This window comes from Pogoniulus pusillus, chromosome 6, assembly GCF_015220805.1.
Source record: "Pogoniulus pusillus isolate bPogPus1 chromosome 6, bPogPus1.pri, whole genome shotgun sequence".
In the NCBI taxonomy this organism is placed as follows: Eukaryota; Metazoa; Chordata; class Aves; order Piciformes; family Lybiidae; genus Pogoniulus; species Pogoniulus pusillus.
The window spans coordinates 3,058,553-3,080,836 of NC_087269.1; the positions used below are offsets into that span (position 1 = coordinate 3,058,553).

Sequence of the window (22,284 nt, forward strand, 5' to 3'; positions counted from 1 at the left end):
CCTGGCAGAAGAGATCAACCCCTACTTGGCTACAACCTTCCTTCAAGTACTTTTGTACAGCAGTGAGCTCTGCCCTGAGCCTCCTCTTCTGCAGGCTGCACACCCCCAGCTCCCTCAGCCTCTCCTCACAGGGCTGTGCTCCTGCCCCCTCACCAGCCTTGCTGCCCTTCTCTGGACATGGTCCAGCACCTCAACATCTCTTTTGATTTGAGGAGCCCAGAACTGGACACAGCACTCAAGGTGTAGGCTGACAAGTGCTAAGTACAGGGGAAAAATAACCTCACTTGTCCTACTGGCCACACTGTTCCTGACCCAGGCCAGGATGCCATTGGCTCTCCTGGCCACCTGGGCACACTGCTGGCTCAATTCAATACTGAATGCATCAGAAAATTCGCTGAATTCACCATGAGTTGAGTTTTATTTTTTCAGAGTTGGTGGTGTCACAGGTCAGCTTCAGTTTAAAATGTTCCACACAGATTGTTTAGTTTTGCTGGTGGAAAATGCAGACTTTAGTCCATAGTAAGATAGTTTAATTGTGTTTTCATTCCTTTATAAACAGAACAGGTCATTGTCCTGCAGGAATAATGGGCTGTTTCTGCACAGTTTCAGATAAAAAGGAAGGTTTGCTTATGTCTGTGTGCACAGTCATGGTTTTAAGAAGCTTTCCTTCCTAACTTACAGCTTATAGAAGATAGGAGACATGAAACAGGTCCAGGCAGAGCTGAAGTGCTTATCCATCAAATGGATTATGAGCATTTTAAATAAACTCTTCCCCTGACTCCTTTGCCCATGGACAGGTCACAGTTGACTGGATGGGGCTGGGTGATAGGTTGGACTGGATGATCTTGGAGGTCTCTTCCAACCTGGTTGATTCTGTGATATTCTATGATAATATCTGGAACTTCCTCATAGTATTTGCCCTTTTGTGGTGAATAATTTTAGTTGTGTGGATGAAACAAATGCTCATAGGCCTTGTCTGAGAGAGAAGAACACTCAGTCATAAAGTTGCCCAAGGTCAGGCTGGATGAGGCTCTTCTAGTGGGAGGTGTCCCTGCCTATGGCAGGGGGCTGGAACTGGATGAGCTTTGAGGTCCCTTCCAACCTAAACCATTCTGTGATTCTCTAAGTCTGTTAGTGCAGCTGTAGAGTAGCTGCAGAGTGTCCAAATGATATTAGCTGCTTTTCTGTCTCCTTGAGATGTTCTCAGCCTTTCAGCTGTCACAGAGTCTGCATAGAACCTAGTCTGGGGCTTCCCTGGGAGAGCCACAGGGAGCTTGCTGATGGCTTGCCCGAGGAGTGCACTTACAAACTACAAATCTGTATGGTGTGCAGGTGAGGAGGAATAGTTACAACCTTACTGACACTCAGATTTCATCCCAGTGGAGAGCACTTTGCCAGTTTCCATGGTTGTAGAATCAGTGAATCAGCCAGGGTGGAGGAGACCTTCAAGCTCGTCCAGACCAACCTAGCACCCAGCCCTATCCAGTCAACTGGACCATGGCACTAAGTGCCTCATCCTGGCTTTTCTTGAACATTTCCAGGGACAGCAACTCTACCACCTCCCTGGGCAGCCCATTCCAATGCCAATCACTCTCTCTGTGAAGAACTTCCTCCTAATATCCAGCCTAGACCTCCCCTGGGACAACTTGAGACTGTGTCCCCTCGTATTGTTGATACAGATTGATGCAGGCTCTGGGGTTGCAGTTCTTTGCAGGTGACTGAACACAAGGGAGCTCTTAAAATGTCAGAGCTTTCACCATGCCAGTCTGCAGAAGGGTGCTGCTGCTGTTCTTGTCCAGCGTGAAGCAGGGATCCCAGAATGTGAGGTTTAGGTAGAGGACAAGAATCATGGAATGATAGAATCCTAGACTGATGGAGCTTGGAAGGGACCTCTGAAGATTATCTACTTCATCCCCCCTGCCAAAGCAGGGCAGGCCACACAGGAACACATCCAGACAGACCTTGAAAGTCTCCAGAGAAGGAGACTCCAGAACCTCTCTGGACAGCCTGCTCCAGAGCTCTTTAACCCTCACAACAAAGAAGTTTTTCCTTATGTTTAGGTGGAACCTCCTGTGTTTGTTTGTCCTGTTACAGGGCACCACTGAAAAGAGACTGACCCCTTCTTCTTGACCTCCACTCTTCAGATATTGATAAGCAGTGATCAGAGCTCCTCTCCAGGACCAAGTGCCCCAAGTCTCTCAGCCTTTCCTTCAGACCCTTAATTAGCTGTGTAGCCCTTGGTTGGACTGTGTAGTATTTCCCTGCCTCTCTTGAGCTGGGCAGACCAAGAAACTTGTCAGGTTTGGCTAATAAATTATTGCTAAGAATAAGGAGGGGGAAAGAAAACTCTTAACTAAAGTTAAATTTTCATAGGAGTTCTGGAAAAGAGAATTTCCATGTAATTGCTAGGCCTTCAGGAGAGTTAAGTGGGATAAGCCACAGTTAAATCTGGGTTTAGATTCTTCTTTACTTCATATAAATATTAGCAGTTGGAAATGTGTCATCTTCCTAATGCTTCAAGTAGAAGCACCTCACCTTTCAGGTTCCTTTCCCATTTGAAAAGCTCAATCTTCCAGAAGTTGCCAAGGTGTCTTTTCAGATCCAGGGATTCCAGGAGCAGGCTAATGCCATAAAGCACTGCTCCAGCAGTTTGTCATCAGATTTGTTTCAGTCCTGGTTCTGTATAAGATACATGACTCTGTCCCTATGTGGGAGTAGGTTTTTTTCTACTCTTCCTCTCTTTTCTGCATATTTAATGCTATGACTCTTCTTTTATGTGTGTGTGTGTCTTCTCCAGGAGTCTGCTATGTAGCCACCTGGGTTTTTAGTGTGATAGAAGAATGCTCTGTGAACTTGGCTGTGAGATTTTGTGGTTGTGTTATTTTCCTTGCAGCGTTCGGAGCCGATTCCATCACAGTTCAGAGGGAATGCATCACCAGACCATGCAGTGCTTTAGTTTGGAGTGGGGGACATGGCAGAATGATTTAAGGAGAGACTTCTCTGGAAGCTTTTTCATTGTAGTGTTTTCAATATATCCTTGGCTCAGGTGGAGTTGTGGTCATAAATGTTCCTGTGCTGCATTAAACAGCTGTGGAGGAAGAGTCACTGCAACTGTGCTGTTGGTATCTGTGAAGGCGCAGGACCATGTTATGTTCAGAGCAGAATGCAATTAATCCTCATTTTAGCCTTTTCTTCTCAGTGGCTGTGTAAGGACTAGTTTTTTGCAGTGAGATGTGGTGGTTTAAGTCTCTGCCTGTGTGCTTGTAGGGAAAGGGGCTGACCTGAGCAAGCCGCCCTGTCGAAAAGCAAAGGACATCCGGAAAGAGAGGAAACTGCAGAAACTCCTTCAGAACCAGATGGGCAAAGCTGAAGGCTCTCAACTTCAAGCAGGAGATCAAGTTTCCCTCTTGCAAAACTCTAAATCTAAACCAAACCAGCCTAAAAGCATGGAAGACTTCATTTTTGTCTCTTTGCCTGATGATGCACGACACAAATTAGAGGTAAGGTCTTATTTGCTGTTGTTGGAGGCAAGTTAAGGAAGAGTCTGGTTAAGGAGTTTTTGAACTTCTGCAATGTTTGGCATCTGTGACTTCATGGAATGGTTCTAGTTTAAATCTGGAAGTGTATCTAGCAGTGCCTCAGCTAGCTGAGCTTGGTGTAACCACAAGAGGGTAGTCTTGCTCTTGCAGTCAGTCCTGGCAGAGAGCAGGACTTGCAAATTGATTTCATACAGTGTGACTTGAAAGGCTTGGAATTACCAGAGTGGCGAATGATGAGGGAGATTCAGTAGTTAGTTCTGCAGTATATAAATACTTAAGCTATCTATGCTAATGATCCTGGGCAGGAAATCAGTGGCTGCTCATAACATTAAAGAGAGAAGCAGAGAGCTTCTCTTTATCAGTGTGGTTAATGTGTGCTGATATCTTTTGGAAGCTGCAAAAGTAATGGGAGAAAATATGACTTTAATGTGCTGGTTGCCATTATCTTTCTTACATTTGTTAATGATAGAAACCTTTGGAAGACTGTTTGAAGAGAAGTATTTGTCTCTAGTTAGGGGTTTTCAGTGATGTTTGAGGTTTATATATTCTTTTGGAAATGATTCAAAGAGGTAGGAAGGGAGGACTTAAAAAAATCACCCTGATTAAGTGAACAGAAGCCACAAAACAGATCCACCTCACTACCTTCTGCAGATTTTGTGTGCAGAGCTCTGATGGCTTTGTCTGAACATCCTCATTAAAAGATGCAGGGAGAATTACAAGGAGGATGGTCCCAGCAGTGTTTTCCCAAACTGTCTTTGTGCTGCTGCTTACAAAGCTTTTTGTGAGCTTTTGGGTTTATCTTATTATTGTCTTGGCTTTTTAAAGCAGAATTATTTATGGAAAGAGAACCCTTCAGAAGCTTCTGCTTCCTGAAACCAACCTGCCCTTAAATATCTGTAAAGAAATGCATTGTTGCTCATGTTGGTCAGTAAACAACCATTGCTTGCTAAGAAGGATTTTTAATTTAGAGATTGTTTGAATAAATTGTATTATTTTTGGGTGTGTAAGGATGTTGGTGGGGAAGTTGGATAACTTCCTAGTGTAATTGGCTCGTAATTGAGTCTGGAAACATTGCTTCCTCTTCCTTTTTCAATCTGAAAAATACCTGGAAATCCTCTTGGGATTATTGCAATAAACCCCATTCTTTATCTGAAGAGCACAGAGGAGGCTTGCAAACACATGGATCCTTCAAGTGGTTCTCAGCACAGTGTGAAACTACCAGAGATGATTTTCAAAAGCACAGAAAGTGCTTTCAGTTGTTGCTCTCTGTCCTGTTTATGGGTATTTGCTGAATGCTGTTTGTGTAATTCTTCTGTAGGCATTTTGTCCTGGTTTGGAGTTTGAAAACCTTGCCTGTTGCTCAGTGTAAATCTAAAAAGCCTTCCTCAGGCTAAATTGAGCCTAGGAGTTGTCCAGTATTAATTGTGCAGGAAGGTAGAATTTCTCTCTGTTGTGATGTTTGCATATGTGTAAATATAAAGTTGTTGCTTGGTACTGTAATAATAAATGTGTTTAACTTCTTCTGAAGGTGAGGGTGGTGAGATCATCTCCACCAAGTTCACAGTTCAAAGCCACATTTCAGGAGTCTTACCAGGTCTATAAACGTTACCAGATGGTTGTTCACAAGGACCCACCTGATAAACCAACTATAAATCAGGTCAGGAGGCCAAATGAATTTTGTTTAAAGCTCAGCTTCCCCTCCATTTCTTGTGCCTTGTTCCTAGGAGAGGCAAATGTGGATTTTATATCCACTGTACAGCCAGGAGCGTGTAAAACACTGCATCAAATAAAATCAACGTCCTGAAAGTGCAAACTCTTCTGATATTTCTTTGGAAGTGCCACAAATAATTGGTCTGAATTGCAGACAGGAAAGTGAAATGGTTGTGCTGTTGAGTAAGGAAGAGGATGAGGCTTTTCAGAGGGATGTTGTGGGCTTTGCAAAGAGAAATCTCACAAGAGCTCAAACCAGCTGAACACTTACCCTGGTAACTGATCTCATGGCTTTGCTTTGAATGCTTCCATGAGGAGGAGCTGACATGCTTAGGGTCAGTGTGTGAGTAGGTATTTATCACACATGGAAACTTGGTTTCAGGTTCACAGGAGTTCTGTAAACCTCTTCACTTTCAATATAAGCCCTTCAAGAAGTGGCCCACCTAAATTACACCTCGTTACATGCTGCTGATCCTTACAAGGAGTAGTAGTTAACTGTCAGACATGTTAGCTCTCTAATACTGTGAAGAAAAGGATGCAGGAGGTTGGAGAATAAGTAGGTGTAACAAGAATCTGTAATTGCTGAACTGGGGCAGTCAGTCATATGCCTCTAAAATGAATGTCCATCAGTTTGTACAATGAACATAACATCTGTAGCTGACCTGATCCATGCCTGGATCACAAAACAGGCTGACTGCAGTGGTACCTTGGAGTGTTCTAGTGTTACAGAATTCACTACTGAAAGCATCCACAGTCAGTGTGAGCTTGCTGTCAGTTGTCAGCCTTCCCCCTCTAGGAGGATTGTTTTGTTACCATGTTTAAAGTGGAAAACTGATTTTCAGAGGCTTTGAAGTGGATAGGAGGAGATCTTTCACTAGCCTTACCTTCAGAAGCATATTACCTGATGATACACACTCAATACAGTATGCTTGTATTTCCCTTGCTCTGAAGGTGAGGTTAGTACCTGTCTCCTTTGAGGACCCCCAGTTCAAATCATCCTTCAACCAGTCAGCCACTTTATTTGCCAAGTATCAGATGGCTGTACACAAGGATACACCTTCAGAGTGTGGAGAAAATGAGGTACAGTTTGCTGCATGCACCTTTCTGCTAACACTGCTTGGGTAATGCACACTCCAGTGGTGGCAAAGGGAGTCTGTTAGAGTGGGGCTAAACAGCAAATGCTGGAATTGGGAAGGAAAGGTTTGTGGGTTTTAGCAAGCTTTTGGTGCAGGCTTCAGCCCAGGGAAATCTGAGCCAAAGAGAGGGAGGTTATGCACCATCATGACTAGCAAGCTGATGCTAATAATGAGTTCAGTATTTGTTCATGATTCTTTCAGTGTCTTAAGGGGACTACAAGAAAGCTGGGGAGGGACTTTTTAGCATGTCAGGGAGTGATAGGGCTGGGGGGAATGGAACAAAGCTGGAAATGGGTAGATTCAGACTGGAGGTTAGGAAGAAGTTGTTCAGCATGAGGGTGGTGAGAGCCTGGAAGGGGTTGCCCAGGGAGGTGGCAGAAGTCTCATCCCTGAAGGTGTTTAAGGCCAGGCTGAGGCTCTGGATAGCCTGATCTAGTGTGAGGTGCCCGTGGCAGAGGGGTTGGAACTGGATGGTCCTTGTGGTCCCTTCCAACCCTGACTGATTCTGCGATTCTATGATTTGGAAGGAGTTCTGGGGCTGGAAAGGGGGTGGATAATCATGTGGAAGTGCAAAAATCTTTCTGCTTTAAAGCTGTTTGGGTACCTGTTACACATTTCTGCCTTTTTCTTTTTTTTTTGTTTTTTTGAGGTTTTACCTTTACCAGGTGAAGGTTTTAAAAATCTCTCTTTTATTCACATTTCATTGCTAAGCAAAGCTCTCAGCTAGAACTCATCATTCCAGTAGAAACAGTACAAAAAATATTCCCACCAGCTGGTTGCCTGAGGTGCAGCCAGAGTATGTTGCATGTGAGGAAAAGTCTGCTTTCCAAATGGTGTTTACAGGATGCTAATCCTAATCTAGGATGTGAAAAAAGAAACAGGAACTGCTCATGGGGTTCTGAACAAGCAGCAGTTCTGCATTTCTCTGGCAGGTGGCACAACATTTTTATTAGCAGAATTAATGAACCTGCTACTTAAGGTCTGCCATTTTCATCTTCTTCAAATGAGTAACTTCACTGATATCAAACTTCAGTATTAAGCATCCCCAGTCAGCACTGGGGAGGCCATGCCTTGAGTACTGGGTTCAGCTTTGAGTACCTCACTGCAAGAAAGACATTGAGGAAGTAGAGAGAGTCCAAAGATGAGCAGTGAAGCTGGGAAGGGGTCTGGAGAACAGGGCTGGTGAGAAGCAGCTGAGGGACCTGGGGTTGTTTTAGCTTAGAGAAAAGGAGGCTGAGAGGAGACCTTCTCACTCTCTACTGCTACCTAAAGGGAGGTTGGAGTGAGTGGGTGTTAGTCTCTTCCCCCTTGTACAAAGAGGCAGGACGAGAGGAAGTGGCTTTGAGTTGCCCCAGGGGAGGTTTAGGTTGGATATTAGAAGAAACTTCTTCTCTGAAAGGGTTCTCAAACCCTGACACAGGCTGCCCAGGGGATATCAGAAGAAACTTCTTCTCTGAAAGGGTTCTCAAACCCTGACACAGGCTGCCCAGGGGATATCAGAAGAAACTTCTTCTCTGAAAGGGTTCTCAAACCCTGGCACAGGCTGCCCAGGGGATATTAGAAGAAACTTCTTCTCTGAAAGGGTTCTTAACCCTGGCACAAGCTGCCCAGGGCAGTTATATCCCCATCCTTGGAGGTGTTTCAGAGCCACAGAGATGTGGTGCTGAGGTCCATGCTTTAGCACCAGCCTTGGAAGAGTTAGAGAAGGGTTGGACTGAATGATCTTAAAGGGCTTTTCCAAACCAAAGGATTCTCTGCTCCTCAGAGTAGTACCTAGTGAGCTGTGGCTGCTCTCCATGTAAAATAATAACCCTATAGAATCATCTCTGGCTGAAGTTCAAGAATGTAAGGAGAGCCTTTGCTGTGAGGTCTCTGTGCTGCTACTGTACACTTTGTTTTGTAAAATGATAGGACTTAGAACAGTAAGCAGTGGTCTGTGCCCTTTGCATAATGACTGTCTCAAACTGGATTAATTATAACAATGTAAAACTTGGGAATGTGCCAGGAAGGATTGAGCTCTTTCCTAGCCTTGTACCAGGTATTACCCAGTCTGATCAGGGACTTGATGTGTCTGTCTACCTTGATTGGAATGGATTGCAGCCTTAATGCTTAGATACAGCTCTAATCCACCATGCATCTGCTCTGCGAGCCTGGCTGCAGACAGGCTGCTAAGAACTTCATGGACTTCCTTGTTCCTCATGGGGAATTATGGATTTTTAGTAATACAATCACTGCATCATGAAGAGTCAAGGCCAAAATCGTTGGGGCTGCTTGTAGAGAAGTTTTGAGTTGCAGTTAACTCTCAGTTCAATCTCTGCATCAGGGCAGAGCGCAGGGTTTGGTGGCAGCTTGGGTTTGGTGGCTTTATGCAGCCATGGAACTTTGTGTTTTAACAGAGGGAATGTAGAGAAGGAAAGATCCCTTAAAGACAGGTCAGGTTTTCACCATCTTTAGGTGCAAAGTCTACCATGAGGTTTGCTGTTGAGGAGGGAGATGATGGATTTCTGTTCACTGCTCATAGTCTGACAAATCTTAGTCCTCTTCTTTTTGCTTCTTACTTGCTTTAGGTGTTTCCCTGCTCTGCCTTTATTTTCTCTTTCTCTGGCACCAGGTTTGTGCAGACATAGTGCAATATTCCAGGGGAGACTTAAGACCCTCTCTGAAGCTTCTAGTAGATGTTAAAACTCAATCCCATGCTGATGAGCTTAAATTTAGGTCCTTCTTTAGCACTAGTAAGTTATCTTGTGTCTTCATGTGACTGTCTGACTAAGAAGGTCTATCACAATTATTGGGCATTAAAGCTCAGCCACTTAAAAGTGTTAAATGTTTGCCCCTCTGCAGGAAGAATACTTTACATAAAATCTATTTTGTTATAAATTAGAAGCCTCTTTTATTTTAATACTGAGTCCAGGAGAAGAATGATCTAAGTTGCTTTTAAAAGTAATAGACACCAAGTAAGGTAAAACTGATCTAAGTTTTAGCTCAGTTAGGGATCACCCTATGGGGGGGTTGGAACTAGATAATCCTTGTGGTCCCTTCCAACCCTGACTGATTCTATAAGTTATTAAGGGGAAGGTTGGAAAATGATATTCAAAAGGCCTCAAACTTTCTCTCCTTCCATTTCTTCAGACTTTTTAATATATCATACAGACATTACGGAGCCAAGCAGCTCCTTAAAAGAAACTCTGTTGCTATACACAGGGCTTTTTATCAGGATATTAACAAGTCTGCTTTGGGCTTTCAACTGGCAAACATCCAGGAATGTGGTTTGGGGTTTTTTTCCCTTATTTTGCATCTAAAAATTCAATCTAGCTTTTAATCTGTACAAGCTAATATAGCTGTCTGTGGGGGCTGAAGCACCTTTGCAGGCACAGCCCTGCACGCTTCTGTGCTTGCAGAGTTTCCAGTTTAGGAGAAGTGTTTCATTTGATCTGACCACTTTGTATTCAGAAAGCTGCCTATAGATTTAAATCCAAAATCCAACAAAAATTGTTATGGAACACATTAACAACTGGTTTTGGAGTGTATTATTGGTGTTACAATACACTGCCTGCCTGTATTAGACCAGTTAATATTAACCTGATGATGTTAAAAAGCAGTTTTAGGAATGGATTGAGAATTTTGGTGGTTATTTGGAAGTTAACAGTGAAGAGGAAAGCTCTGCAAGCCAGTTCCCAAAAGTAACAAAAGGTTATGTGAACCTTGAAGCTGGTGATTGCTCAGTGAATGTGGAAAGAAGGCCTTCATTTTGCACCTAGGCAATAGACAGGAAAGTCTTTTCATCCAGGTTTGATGAGAAAAGGCAATGGAGTATTTTCAGGACAGGGAATCTGTGGAATACTTGACACCAAAGATGTGTTTGACCTGCTGAGCAGGCTGGGTAGTTCCACTTGGAGCCCTATGATAGCTGGTGTTTTAGTGCCCTCCCATAGCACAGGTCTTTTTCAGTTGCCTCTTTTTCCTGTATTCTCTTCTGCAGCATCTCTGATGGAGACTGCATTGGCACTAAGAACAGCCTGTGCTCATAAAAAAGAGTCTGGTTTGAGGTCTTGCTGGGGAGGATCCTGTGATGTTTTCACAGAGCCACAGAAATGTGCAGGTTGGAAAAGACCGTCAGGATCAACCCTACTCTGCAAGGTGCACCCTAAACCGTATCTCTAAGCACCACACCTGAGCAACCTTGGGTGTGTTTCAAGGTTGGTGACTCCACCACCTCCCTGGGCAGCCCATTCCAATGTCTGACCACTCTTTCAATGAAAAAATGTTTCCTAATGCCCAGTCTAAACCTACCCAGTGGCAGCTTGAGGCCATTCTCTCTTGTTCTGTCTCCAATTACTGTGAGAAGAGACCAGCACCAACCTCTCCACAAGGTCCCTTTAGGTAGCTGTAGACAGCAATGAGATCTGCCCTCAGCCTCCTTCTTTTCAAACTAAACATCCCCAGCTCCTGCAGTTGCTTTTCATCAGATTTATTCTCCAGGCCCTTCCCTATCTTCCTTGCCCTCCTCTCGACCTGCTCCAGCACCTCCACATCTCTCTTGTATTGAGATGCCCAAAACTGAACACAACACTCGAGGTGAGGCCTCCCCAGAGCAGCGTCCAAGGGGACAATCACCTCCCTGCTCCTGCTGGTCACAGCATTTCTAATCCCAGCCAGGCTGCCATTGGCCTTCTGGGCCACCTAAGCACACTGCTGGCTCCTATTCACCTGCTTGTCAGTTAGAACCCCCCAGGTGCCTTTTGGTGACAGAGTATTGGTTGCTGGCTGAGGCAGTGACTTTGTGGTTATAAAAAGCAGAGTACATTGTTTCTTCAAAGCCCCAGAGCTGCTGGTACCCCTCTGCTGACAGAACTTGCCTTTGCTGGGGAAGCATCATCACTCTCTGCAGCATTGCTCTCCTCGGCAAGTAGAGAATTTGGTGAGGTAGAGGTGGTTTTGGCAGCTGCCAAAGAAGTTAATGTTCCAGGAACAATTTTGAGTATCTTCTTGCTCCTGGAATTAAAATCACTTCAGCTTGCAAATGGAAAAAAATCAACTCTGTTTATGTCTTGACATGAAAGCTGCAACTTCTTTTCTGCACAGGCAGAACTCAGGACGTGGCCTTTTCTCTCAGTGGGTCTGGTGTAAACTGAACTTCCCTTGGAAATGTGCTCAACCTTCTCAAAAAACCTGGGTCAGCTGTTGGAGGTTTTCATCTTCCAAACTCACTGTGAATGGAACAAAGATGGAAATGGGTAGATTCAGCCTGGATGTTAGGTGGAAGTTCTGCAGCATGAGGGTGGTGAGAGCCTGGAATGGGTTGCTCAGGGAGGTGGTGGAAGCCTCATTCCCGGAGGTGTTTAAGGCCAGGCTGGCTGAGGCTGTGGCCAGCCTGATCTAGTATGAGTTGTCCCTGCCCATAGCAGAGGGTTTGGAACTGCCTGATCCTTTGGTCCTTTCCAACCCTGACTGATTCTATGGTTCTACAACCTGCTTGTCTCTGTGTTTCAGAGTTCAGGCAAGTACCGATGTTACGCAAGGCTGCTGGCACCTAAGAGCGTTTATGTCAGCATATTTTTGTTGACTTTAATTGGTGTCCTGAGGGAAAACACAATAAATGATTTTCTAATTAAAGGTTGCTTCATCACACTGGCTATGGAAGAACTGAGTTTTCATTTTCTCTCTGTGGGAGCACAAACCCTTTTAGGCTGCTGTGTGAAATGCACAGCCTGCTTCTGTTTCAGTCACAGAGGTTCTCTTCTCTTCAAAGGAGCTGTTGGGATAAGCCAGAAGAATTAGGGGGAACCTCAGCAGATTGTCAAGTGTAAATAGCTTCTGAATGAGGCAAGACATAAGCATGGAAAGGGTGGGTAACACCCAAACCATCACATCCCCCTTCAAGCCCACAGGGTTGGGAGAGGGAAAACAGTTTTCCAGCATTCTGCTCCCATTCAAACCTGTGGGGAGGGAGGAGAAAGGAATTTGAGGTACCCTGGGACACTGAGTCAGGTTAAAATTTGAAATGAAGCATAGTTTTTTTTAACTTTCTACCTCTTCAGTGAACTTAATGGTCGATCCAGGTAGTTGAAAGCACAGATACCACACCCCTCATCCATTAACACCAGTTTTAAGCTTTACATCCTTTTACAGCAGTCTTTGTCTTCAAGAACCGTAGCTGAAGGCTAACAGAAGGAAGCTCTGTGGCAGAAAACGTCTCCATAAAAGATCAGGGAAGTTCTGCAGTAGTGTCCAGAAAGAACAAGACTGTTGAGGCTTTCTAAAGCAAATGTTTTATTTAGCTTTTCTTGAGTGTTTTATAGTGACAAACTCGCAGCAGAGCAGCCTGTGTGCCTGTTCCCCTCTGCACAGCCAGCCAGGCGCTCTCCTCGCTTTGTGCTTAACTAAATATTTGTCTTGGAAGAAAAGAATTTTGCAAGGCACAAAAGAGACACTGTTGGGAAAAGGTGCAAGGAACGACTGAAATATAGGTGTAGTAGGTTTAATGCCTCCCAGAAATCTCCTTGAGCTAACAGAGAAGGCTGAGTGAGGTTGGGAAATGCCAGGGTGCAGAGTTCTGATCCGTTTGCAAGCTGGTGGCAGCAGCGGGTTGCAAACGTTCAGATCTCTCTGACTTGATTTCCTTTTTTTAAGCTCTCTCTCACTAGAAAATAAAAGCCTTGGTGATTATTTTTAACCTTTTGTAGCTTGCCTCAGCAGCCACACATTTGTATACATTTTTATTTGCCATTGGAATGGGCTGCCCAGGGAGGTGGTGGAGTTGCTGTCCCTGGAGGTGTTGAAGCAAAGACTGGATGAGGCACTCAATGCCGTGGTCTAGTTGATTAGATGGGGCTGGCTGATAGGTTGGACTGGATAATCTTGGAGGTCTCTTCCAGCCTGGTTGATTCTATGATCCTATAATGCTCTTGAAATGCTCTGGATATGAGGAGGAAGTTGTTCAACATGAGAGTGGTGAGAGGCTGGAATGGGTTGCCCAGGGAGGTGGTGGAAGTCTCATCCCTGGAGGTGTTTAAGGCCAGGCTGGATGAGGCTCTGGCCAGCCTGATCTATGGCAGGGTGTTCCTGCCCATGGCAGGGGGTTTGGAACTAGATGATCCTTGTGGTCCCTTCCAACCCTGACTGATTCTATGATTCTCTCTGTGTGGTTTTCATCCTATTCAGAATTTAGATGTAAAACATCAGGAGGACCCAAATGCCATTCCTGTGCCTCCTCTCTCCTTCGCTCAGAGGAGAAAGGTCAATGCTCGTTTTGTCTTGACAGTGAACTGCTAACGTGTGCAAACTCTGATGCTGCCAAAAGGGAAATGATAAATGAGGGCCTGTCTGTGGTGCCTTTGCCCTGAAGGGCTCAGAGAACTTTACAGGTGCTGGTGATGACAGCTGGAAGCTGGTCTTTTCCTGGGATGACTGCGATGTCGCTGTGTGACATCAGGAACTGTTTCTGAGCTAGCAGGTGAAATCCATTCGGCCTTAGCATCCGAAGCATCTGAACATCTTTCCCCTGGGTAAGAGGAAGCAGGTGTCCAGCTTGGCTTTGTTACAGCTTTTCTTTAAAGCAGTGCATGTGCTCTTACTTGAGCAAGTAGCTTTGAGCTGAGCCTTGCTTTTCATTTGCTGCCTCTTCACTCCACTGTTTTGATTGTAATTGCCTGAGCTGGGTCCCTCTCTTAGTTTTGTTACAGATGTTTGAATTTGTTTCCCATTGTTCTGTTGCTTCTTGCTGGCAACTGTAATCAGTTTGCACTGAAGTCAAAAGGTTCTGCATTTCATAGTTTCTCAAAGATTAATGGTAATGTAATTCAGTTAGGAAAGCATGGAAGTTGAACATCTTCCTCGTGAGGAGAGCCTGAGGGAGCTGGAGCTGTGCTACTTGGGGAGGAGGAGTCTCAGGGGTGACCTTAGTAATGTTTATAAATATGTGCAGGATAAGTGCCAGGAGGATGGAGCCAGGCTCTGATGGGTGATACCCAGGGACAGGACAGGACAAGGGAGGGACAAGTTGAGGCATAGGAGGTTCCATGTGAACCTGAGGAAGGATTTTTTTCCCTATGAGGGTGACAGAGCTCTGGAACAGGCTGCCCAGAGGGGTTGTGGAGTCTCCCTCTCTGGAGATATTCAAACCCTGCCTGAATGTGTTCCTGTGTGATCTGCTCTAGGTGATCCTGCTCTGGCAGGGGGGTTGGACTGGATGAGTTTTGGAGGTCCCTTCCAGCCCCTGCCATTCTATGATTTTATGACTTTGGGAAAGGTATTCTCATAGAATCACAGAGTGCTTTGTATTGAATGGGACCCTGAATGGTCATCTCCTGATCTCTGAGCAGTGATCAGGGACATTCTCAACCTGATCAGTTCTCTTGGAGCCTTGTCCAGCCTGACCTGGAATGTCTGCAGGGCTACCATCTCTCTGGGCATCCTGGGTCAGTGTTCCACCACCTGCATCAAATATGCTGCTTCTATGTAGTCTAAATCTGTCCTCTCTTACTTTAAAACCGTGACCCCTTGTCCTGTTACAGCAGAGCCTGCTGCAAAAGATGTCCCCAGCTTACAGGTCCCTTTTAAATCCTGGAAGGCTGCAGTAAGGTCTCCCAGATCACAGGCTCACAGGATGTCAGGAGTTGGAAGGGACCCAAAGAGATCATCGAGTCCAACCCTCTGCCAGAGCAGGACCATACAATCCAGCTCAGGTCACACAGGAACACATCCAGATGGTCCTAAGCCAGCAGTTTACAATACAGACGCTTTTCATTGTTGCCTTTCTTCCTCTCCTCCTCTTCACTGGGAAAAAGTGGGCTAACTGACAAAGAATCAACCCTTTTTAAAAGTTACTTTTTGTTTTTCATTCCCCCCTTTAAATAGAAGAGCCTTCTTTAATCTCAGGAATCCCTAGAATTCTTGGCAGCAGCCAGCTTTCTGTAGGTGTCCATCTATATCCTTTCCATCAAACTTCTTACAAGTTTCTGTCCGCTCTTCCTTTGCAGTTTGGAAACTACTGACTTATTAAATCACCCAGCTACACTGAGAGGGAGTGAAACCAATTGTTTAACCCTAAAATATTCCTTTGTTCAAAATTAGTTTGCATACCAGAACTTTGTCATGTCTTTAATGTGGGCTCCACAGCTTCATCTTTGTGGCTCTGCTCTGGACTCTCTCAAGCAGTTCTATGTCCCTCTTGAAGTGGGGAGGGGCAGAACGGGACACAGTACTCCAGATGTGGCCTCAGCAGGGCAGAGTAGAAGGACAGGAGAACCTCTTTTGACCTATTAACCACAGCCTTTCTAATCCACCCCAGAATGGCATTGCCCCTCCTGGCCACAAGTGCACATTCACAGGGACCTTAGAATCCAGAACAGTGAATGTTTCTACACTTATTGCAGTTTGAGATCACAGGCTCACAGGATGTTAGGGGTTGGAAGGGACCCAAAGAGTTCATCCAGGTCATCCCTCTGCCAGAGCAGGACAATCCTATCTAACACAGATCACAGAGGAACACATCCAGACAGACCTTGAAAGGCTCCAGAGAAAGAGACTCCACAACCTCTCTGGGCAGCCTGTGCCAGTGCTCTGTGGCCCTTACAGTAAAGAAGATCCCTCTTGTGCTGAGGTGGAATCTCCTGTGCTGCAGCTTCCATCCATTGCTCCTTGTCCTATCCCAGGGAGCAGTGAGCAGAGCCTGTCCCCCCACTCCTGGCAGCCCTCAGATAGTTATGAATATTTATTAAATCCCCTCTCAGTCTTTTCTTCTCCAGACTAAGCAGCCCCAGGTCCCTCAGCCTCTCCTCATCAGCCATGCCCTCCAATCCCCTAATCATCCTTGTGGCCCTCCTCTGGACCCTCTCCAGCAGATCTCTGTCCCTCTTAAATTCTACTGTAGGAAGGGACCTGCCAAGGTGAGGAGAGAAGAATAAACCCAAATGGATGTGTGTCACAGGTTGTGACTATTCCACAGAAATCACAGAAACATCCAGGCTGGCAAAGCCCCTTGGGATCACCAAGTCCAACCTCTAACTCTACAAGATTCCCCTTAAACCATATCCCTAAGCACACTAAGGAACTGTTAGTATCAAACAAATTGATGATGGGAAATAAATGTGTCCTTTTGTTGCCCTTAGAACCTTGAGTAAACTCCAGATGATAATTAAACCTTTGCCTTTTTGGTTAATTAGTGGACATTAGGAAGAAGTTTTTCTGTTCTCCAGGGTGGAGGTTTCAACCCTGGAAGTGTTCAATGCCAGGTTGAATGAGGCTTTGAGCAACATGGAGGTATTTAAAAGGAAGCTGGATGAGGCACTTAGTGGCATGGTTTAGTTAATTAGAAGGGTTGGGTGATAGGTTGAACTTGGTGATCCTGGAGGTCTTTTCCAACCTGCTTAATTCTGTGATCCTGTGAAGGTGTCCTGGCCCATGGTAGCAGGGTTGTAACTGGATGCTCTTTAAGGTCCCTTCCATCCCAAAGCATTCAGTAGTTCTGTGGTTGTCTGCATCACATCACTGTTAGCTGAGTGAAGCATCCAGCTCTGAAAATGCTTGCACTTTCAGGAAGTTGATTTTTCAAGCATGTTTGTTTCCTCTTTCTTTAGACTTAAAGCAGACTTGCTTATGGTTTTGAGTGTAAACAGATTTAAATCAGTTTCTATTAAGGGAGATGCTGGGCCATATCTTTGCTTCAGTGTGGGGGGCAGGTGGCACAGAAGGGTGGGAAAAGACTCCCTGTTGCAGGCAGTCACAGGGAAGGGTCATGTGTGGTTATTACACAGGGATATTTCACATCACATTTGGAAGAAACCTTCCTCCTAGAAAGGAAACTATTTGGGTGGTGTAGCTGATTAGATCTGCTTATGCTTCTCAGAACGTGGGAGTTTGCTTAGAGAGACTTTAACTATTCCAGTCCAATGCAGTTTTCCAAACTGGGGTTTTGAGAGAGTGTCTTTGAGTGTTGCTGCACCCTGCAGTAGTGCTAACCCTGTTTTCTCTCTGCTTTGCATGCTGGCCCTGGCTCCTGTGGCACACGTCCCCGTTGCGATGGCCTGCTTGCAGTTCACACGGTTCCTCTGTGACTCTCCTCTGGAGGTAAGTGTTCCTGCTAGCTGCAGGTGTGGAAATGGATCTCTTCTTTCCTTGCCACTCTGTGGGCAGCAAACCATTATGGCACAGTTGGATTTTATTGTGTTTGTGTCATCACTGAGCAGTAAGGAAGGTAGTGCTGTGCGCCCCAAGGAGCCTGAGGGTTCCTGTGCTGGATGATTTAACAAGGCCAAGTGTAAGGTCCTGCACCTGGGTGGGTGCAATCCCAAGCACAGCTCCAGGCTGGGTGGGGAATGGCTGAGAGCAGCCCTGAGGAAAAGGACCTGGGGGTCTGGGGTGATGAAAAGCTCAACAAGAGCCTGCAGTGTGAGGGCAGCCCAGACACAACCCTGTGCTGGGCTGCAGCAAGAGCAGTGTGGGCAGCAGGGCAAGGGAGGGGATTCTGCCCCTTGGCTCTGCTCTCCTCAGACCCCACCTGAAGTACCGTTCTGGACCTCCCAACAAGAGAAGGACATGGAACTGCTGGAGCCAGTCCAGAGGAGGCCATGAAGATACTGAGAGAGCTGCAGCAGCTCTGCTGTGAGGACAGAATGAGAGAGTTGGGGTTCTTCAGCCTGGAGAAGAGAGGGTTTCAAGGAGATCTTGGAGTGGCCTTCCAGTATCTGAAGGGGGTCTAGAGAAAGGCTGGGGAGAGACTATTGACAAGGTCTTGTAATGACAGGATGAGGAGCAATGGGTTTAAAGTGGCAGAGGGGAGCTTTCATCTGGATATTAGGAAGAAGTTCTTGACAGTGAAGATGGTGAGACACTGGTACAGGCTGCCCAGGGTGGTTGTGGAGCACAGAAGCACAGAATGTGATTGAATCACTTTCTGTGCTCCACAACCTCCCTGGAGGTGTTCAGGCCCAGGTTGGATGAGGCCTTGAGTGACCAGTTCTAGTGGGAGGTGTCCCTGTCTATAGCAGGGGATTGGAACTGGATGATCTTTGATGTCTCTTCCAACCCAAACCATTCTATGACTCTATAATGAGCTGGTACTGAACTTCACATCGCTGCAGCAGAAAGTGCTGTGTCTTCCCTTCTTGATTTGCTTCTGTGAAACAAACAGCACATGCCTGAGCTTACATTTGACAGCAGTCTGAGTGCAAAGCTGGGTAGAGCTGCTGCTGCTTCGCTTTAGGCATGCAAAGTGCTGTGGGTTTCTTGTGCTGCCTGTCTTGTTAGTCTTAAAGAGTTAAGAACCGCCTGACTGTAATGAAATTGTCAGGTTCTAGTAATTACCCCGGCAATCTGATAAGTTGCCGTTTGAATGAATCCATGTGTGGAGAGTTTGTTGGTTTTTCTCTGCTGAGCCCACTGGCCTTTGCATTCCTAAAAGCTGAAGAGTAATAGAGCTCATTAGGCTTTATAGGAAAAGGGCTTTTATCACCTCGTCAACTCGGGCAGCAGACTGCCATTATAGTCTTAATTTTGCATGGCTAGGTAGATGTTGATGCTCACTTCCCTGCAGCTTTGTACCGGTATTGTTTCTTACAGACGCTTTTTATTGACGTTTCCAAGCTTGAATTAAATTTTGTGTGGCACCACTGCAGCTGTCTTCAATTAGATGAAGTTAAATAAAAGGGGGTTGTGTATCAGAGGCCAGGGGATGCTTGAAATTCTTTATTCTGCAGCAGTTGCCACGAGCAAACCTAGCAGCGTGCAGGCTGTTTGTTCATGGGGACAAAAAAGAGAATTCAACCTGAAGTTTAAACCCTGACATGATCCAATTTGTAGTTTTGTGGATTTTTGATATTGCACTCAGCTGCAGGTAGTAGCAGCACTCAAACTCTTCTTTGTCTGCTGTTTGGTTGTTGTTGTTTCTTCCTTTTAAGAGTCTCTTCAGTTTCTGGTTTGGCAATGAGCTCTGGCACAGAAACTGAATAGCTGGGGGGAAAAAAAAGTGGTAATGTGGAGTAGCAGAAAACAGGGTAATTTTCTGAGCTGTAAGCAAGACAATGTAGAGAGAATTGTCTGGGTTTTGTTTGATTCATCCTTCCATTTGAGGAGCTGTGTTGAAACCTTTACCATGAGGGTGCTGAAACACCAGAATGAGTTGTGTGGGGAGGTGGCCAAGGCCCCATCCCTGGAGATCACAGAATCATAGAATCAACCAGGTTAGAAGAGATCTCTTTAGGGAAGTCTATTGATGGTGTTGCAATGTAGGGCAGCCAGGAGTCATAGACTGGGCAGTAAACCCAGAGAGAGTTCATAAACTGCAGGGAAGGAACAGTATAGAATCATAGAATCAACCAGGTTGGAAGAGACCTCCAAGCTCATCCAGTCCAACCTAGCACCCAGCCCTATCCAGTCAACCAGACCATGGCACTAAGTGCCTCATCCAGGCTTGTCTTCAACACCTCCAAGGACAGTGACTCCACCACCTCCCTGGGCAGCCCATTCCAATGCCAATCACTCTCTCTGACAAGAACTTCCTCCTAACATCCAGACTAGACCTCCCCTAGCACAACAGGAGACTGTGTCCCCTTGTTCTCTTGCTGGTTGCCTGGGAGAAATCAACCATGTTGGAAAAGATCTCTAGATAACCAAGGTGAGGCTTGACAGGACTGTGGGCAACCTGATCTAGTTGAGATTGTCCCTGCTGAGTGCAGGGGGGGTTGGACTGGATGAGCTTTGGAGATTTTTACCCTGTGAGGGTGACAGAGCACTGGGACAGGCTGCCCAGGGGGGTTGTGGAGTCTGCTTCTCTGGAGATATTCCATACCCACCTGGATGTATTCCTGTGTGATCTGCTCTGAGTGATGCTGCTCTGGCAGGGGGGTTGGACTGGATGAGCTTTGAAGGTCCTTTTCAGCCCCTGACATTCTGTGATTCTGACTGAGTTCTTTGTGAGGGTCATGAGGCATTGGAAGAGGTTGCCCAGAGAAGTTGTGGAGCCTCCAAGCCCAAAAATGTTCAAGGCCAGGTTGAATGAAGCTTTGAGAAACCATGTTTAGTGGAAGGTGTCTCTGCCCATGACAGGAAGGGTGGAAGTAGCTGATCTCTAAGGTCCCTTCCAACCCAAAGCATTCTGTGAGCTTTAAGATGGTTACCTCAGTAAGTCTGTGTGTTTCCTGTGCTGAGAGCCCAGCACTGAAGATGCAGGCTCACCAGTGCAGAGCAGAGAGACAAGCTCAGTTCCCCCTCCCTGCTGGCAGTGCTCTGCCTGCTGCAGCCCAGGATGCTGTTGACCTTTTTTTTCCTGCCAGGATCCATTGGTGGCTTTTTGAAGCTGAAAAGAGGCAGTGCAGCCTCTCTGCTGCCAGAGCTGGGATTTGGAGGCTGCTTTCACAGCATCTCCACTAATCCCAAGTGAAAGGAGGACATGGTACTGAAAGGGAAATGTGTTACTAACCAAGAGATAGAGATCTGCCATCTGGTAGGTTGTGTGTGTGTGCCTTTGGGAAGGGACCTGCTGGGATGAGTCACCTCAGTGATTTGGCAACTAATTGCCACTGGAGTGTAGAATTCAAGGGTTTCCTGGCTGGTTTGTTTATTTTTTTCCTTCTTTACACAAGAGGGACTTCATACCTTTTTCCTCCCTCCATCCACAGCAGAGGGCAAAATGGAAACGTTTCAAATAAGAAACACCATGAAACCATCCAGAGAAAAAGAATCAGGCAGTTAGTCATGGTCAGGACCCAGTTTTGGTGAGTGGGAGTGCAGTGCCTCCTCCAGCAGCACACTGGTCTGGCATGTGGCTTAGAAAGTCTAACTCCCATTATCATAACCACAGTCAAACAACTCTTATAAGTGAAGAGAATGTGCTCTGAAGCAAACTGAGTGCTCTCACCATCATCAAAGTTCAGGTCTGTGCAGTTTATTACACCAGGATGTGTTAGTGGGGGCAATGTGTCATAACTTTTGCTATTAGATATTTAACTCTTAATAATGCTTTATAAAATACAAGCAATCAGATGTCTTCATGGACTGATTAGCCTGCAGAATGTGAGGACAGAATTGATCATTTGATGGGATATGTTGTGTTGTAGTCTGAGCATCCCAGAGAAAAATGTTTCCCTGTAATCAGAATATAATAATTCATTAATGTAAATAGTTCATTTGAAGCCAAATCCCTGGAGGTGTACAGTTCTGGAGCCTCTAACACAAGAAGGACATTGAACTGTTGGAATGAGTCCAGAGGAGGGCTGAGAAAATGCTCAGAGGGCTGGAGCACCTCTCCTATGAGAACAGGCTACAAGAGTTGGGGCTCTTCAGCCTGGAGAAGAGAAGGCTTCAAGGAGACCTTGTAGTAGCCTTCCAGTATCTGAAGGGGGCTACAGGAAGGCTGGAGAGGGACTACTGACAAGGTCCTGTAATGACAGGACAAGGGGTAATGGGCTTAAAGTGGCAGGGGGGAGATTGAAAGTGGATGTTAGGAAGAAGTTCTTTTCAGTGAGGGTAGTGAAACACTGGAACAGTTTTCCCAGAGGGGCTGTGGATGCTCCCTCCCTGGAGGTGTTCAAAGCTAGGTTAGATGAGACCTTGAGCAACCTGTTCTAGTCAGAGGTGCCTCTGTCTATGACAGGGCTTGGAACTGGATGAGCTTTGAGGTCCCTTCCAACCTAAAGCATTCTGTGGTGTTTAAGGCCAGGCTGGATGAGGCTTTAGAGAGTCTGATCTAGTGTGAGGTGTCCTTGCCCATGGCAGGGGGATTGGAACTGGATGATCCTTGTGGTTCTTTCCAACCCTGCCTGATTCTATGAAACAAGTGGATCCATCTGGATTGATTCTAAGGCAAAGGTATATCCAGACAGGCAAGATAAGTGCTTTGTGGTGGGGCTTGCTCACCTGATGTCACCATCACATCACCTTTGACAGCTGTAGTGCCAGGTGAG

General features: G+C 45.8%; 1 protein-coding gene across 3 annotated transcripts in view; it reads left to right on the plus strand.

The window, feature by feature from the left end:
* The window catches only part of ATE1 (arginyltransferase 1), a 98,261-nt gene that overhangs the window by 7,353 nt on the left and 68,624 nt on the right, over positions 1 to 22,284 (plus strand). For 2 of the 3 annotated variants that reach the window (XM_064144239.1, XM_064144237.1), the window contains exons 6-8: positions 3,268 to 3,500; positions 6,201 to 6,329; positions 17,420 to 17,452. In XM_064144239.1, coding sequence (XP_064000309.1) covers positions 3,268 to 3,500; positions 6,201 to 6,329; positions 17,420 to 17,452 — 395 coding nt within the window. Of the gene's footprint in view, positions 1 to 3,267; positions 3,501 to 5,067; positions 5,197 to 6,200; positions 6,330 to 17,419; positions 17,453 to 22,284 lie in introns of all 3 variants that reach the window. The other variant, XM_064144236.1, reaches the window with a different exon arrangement.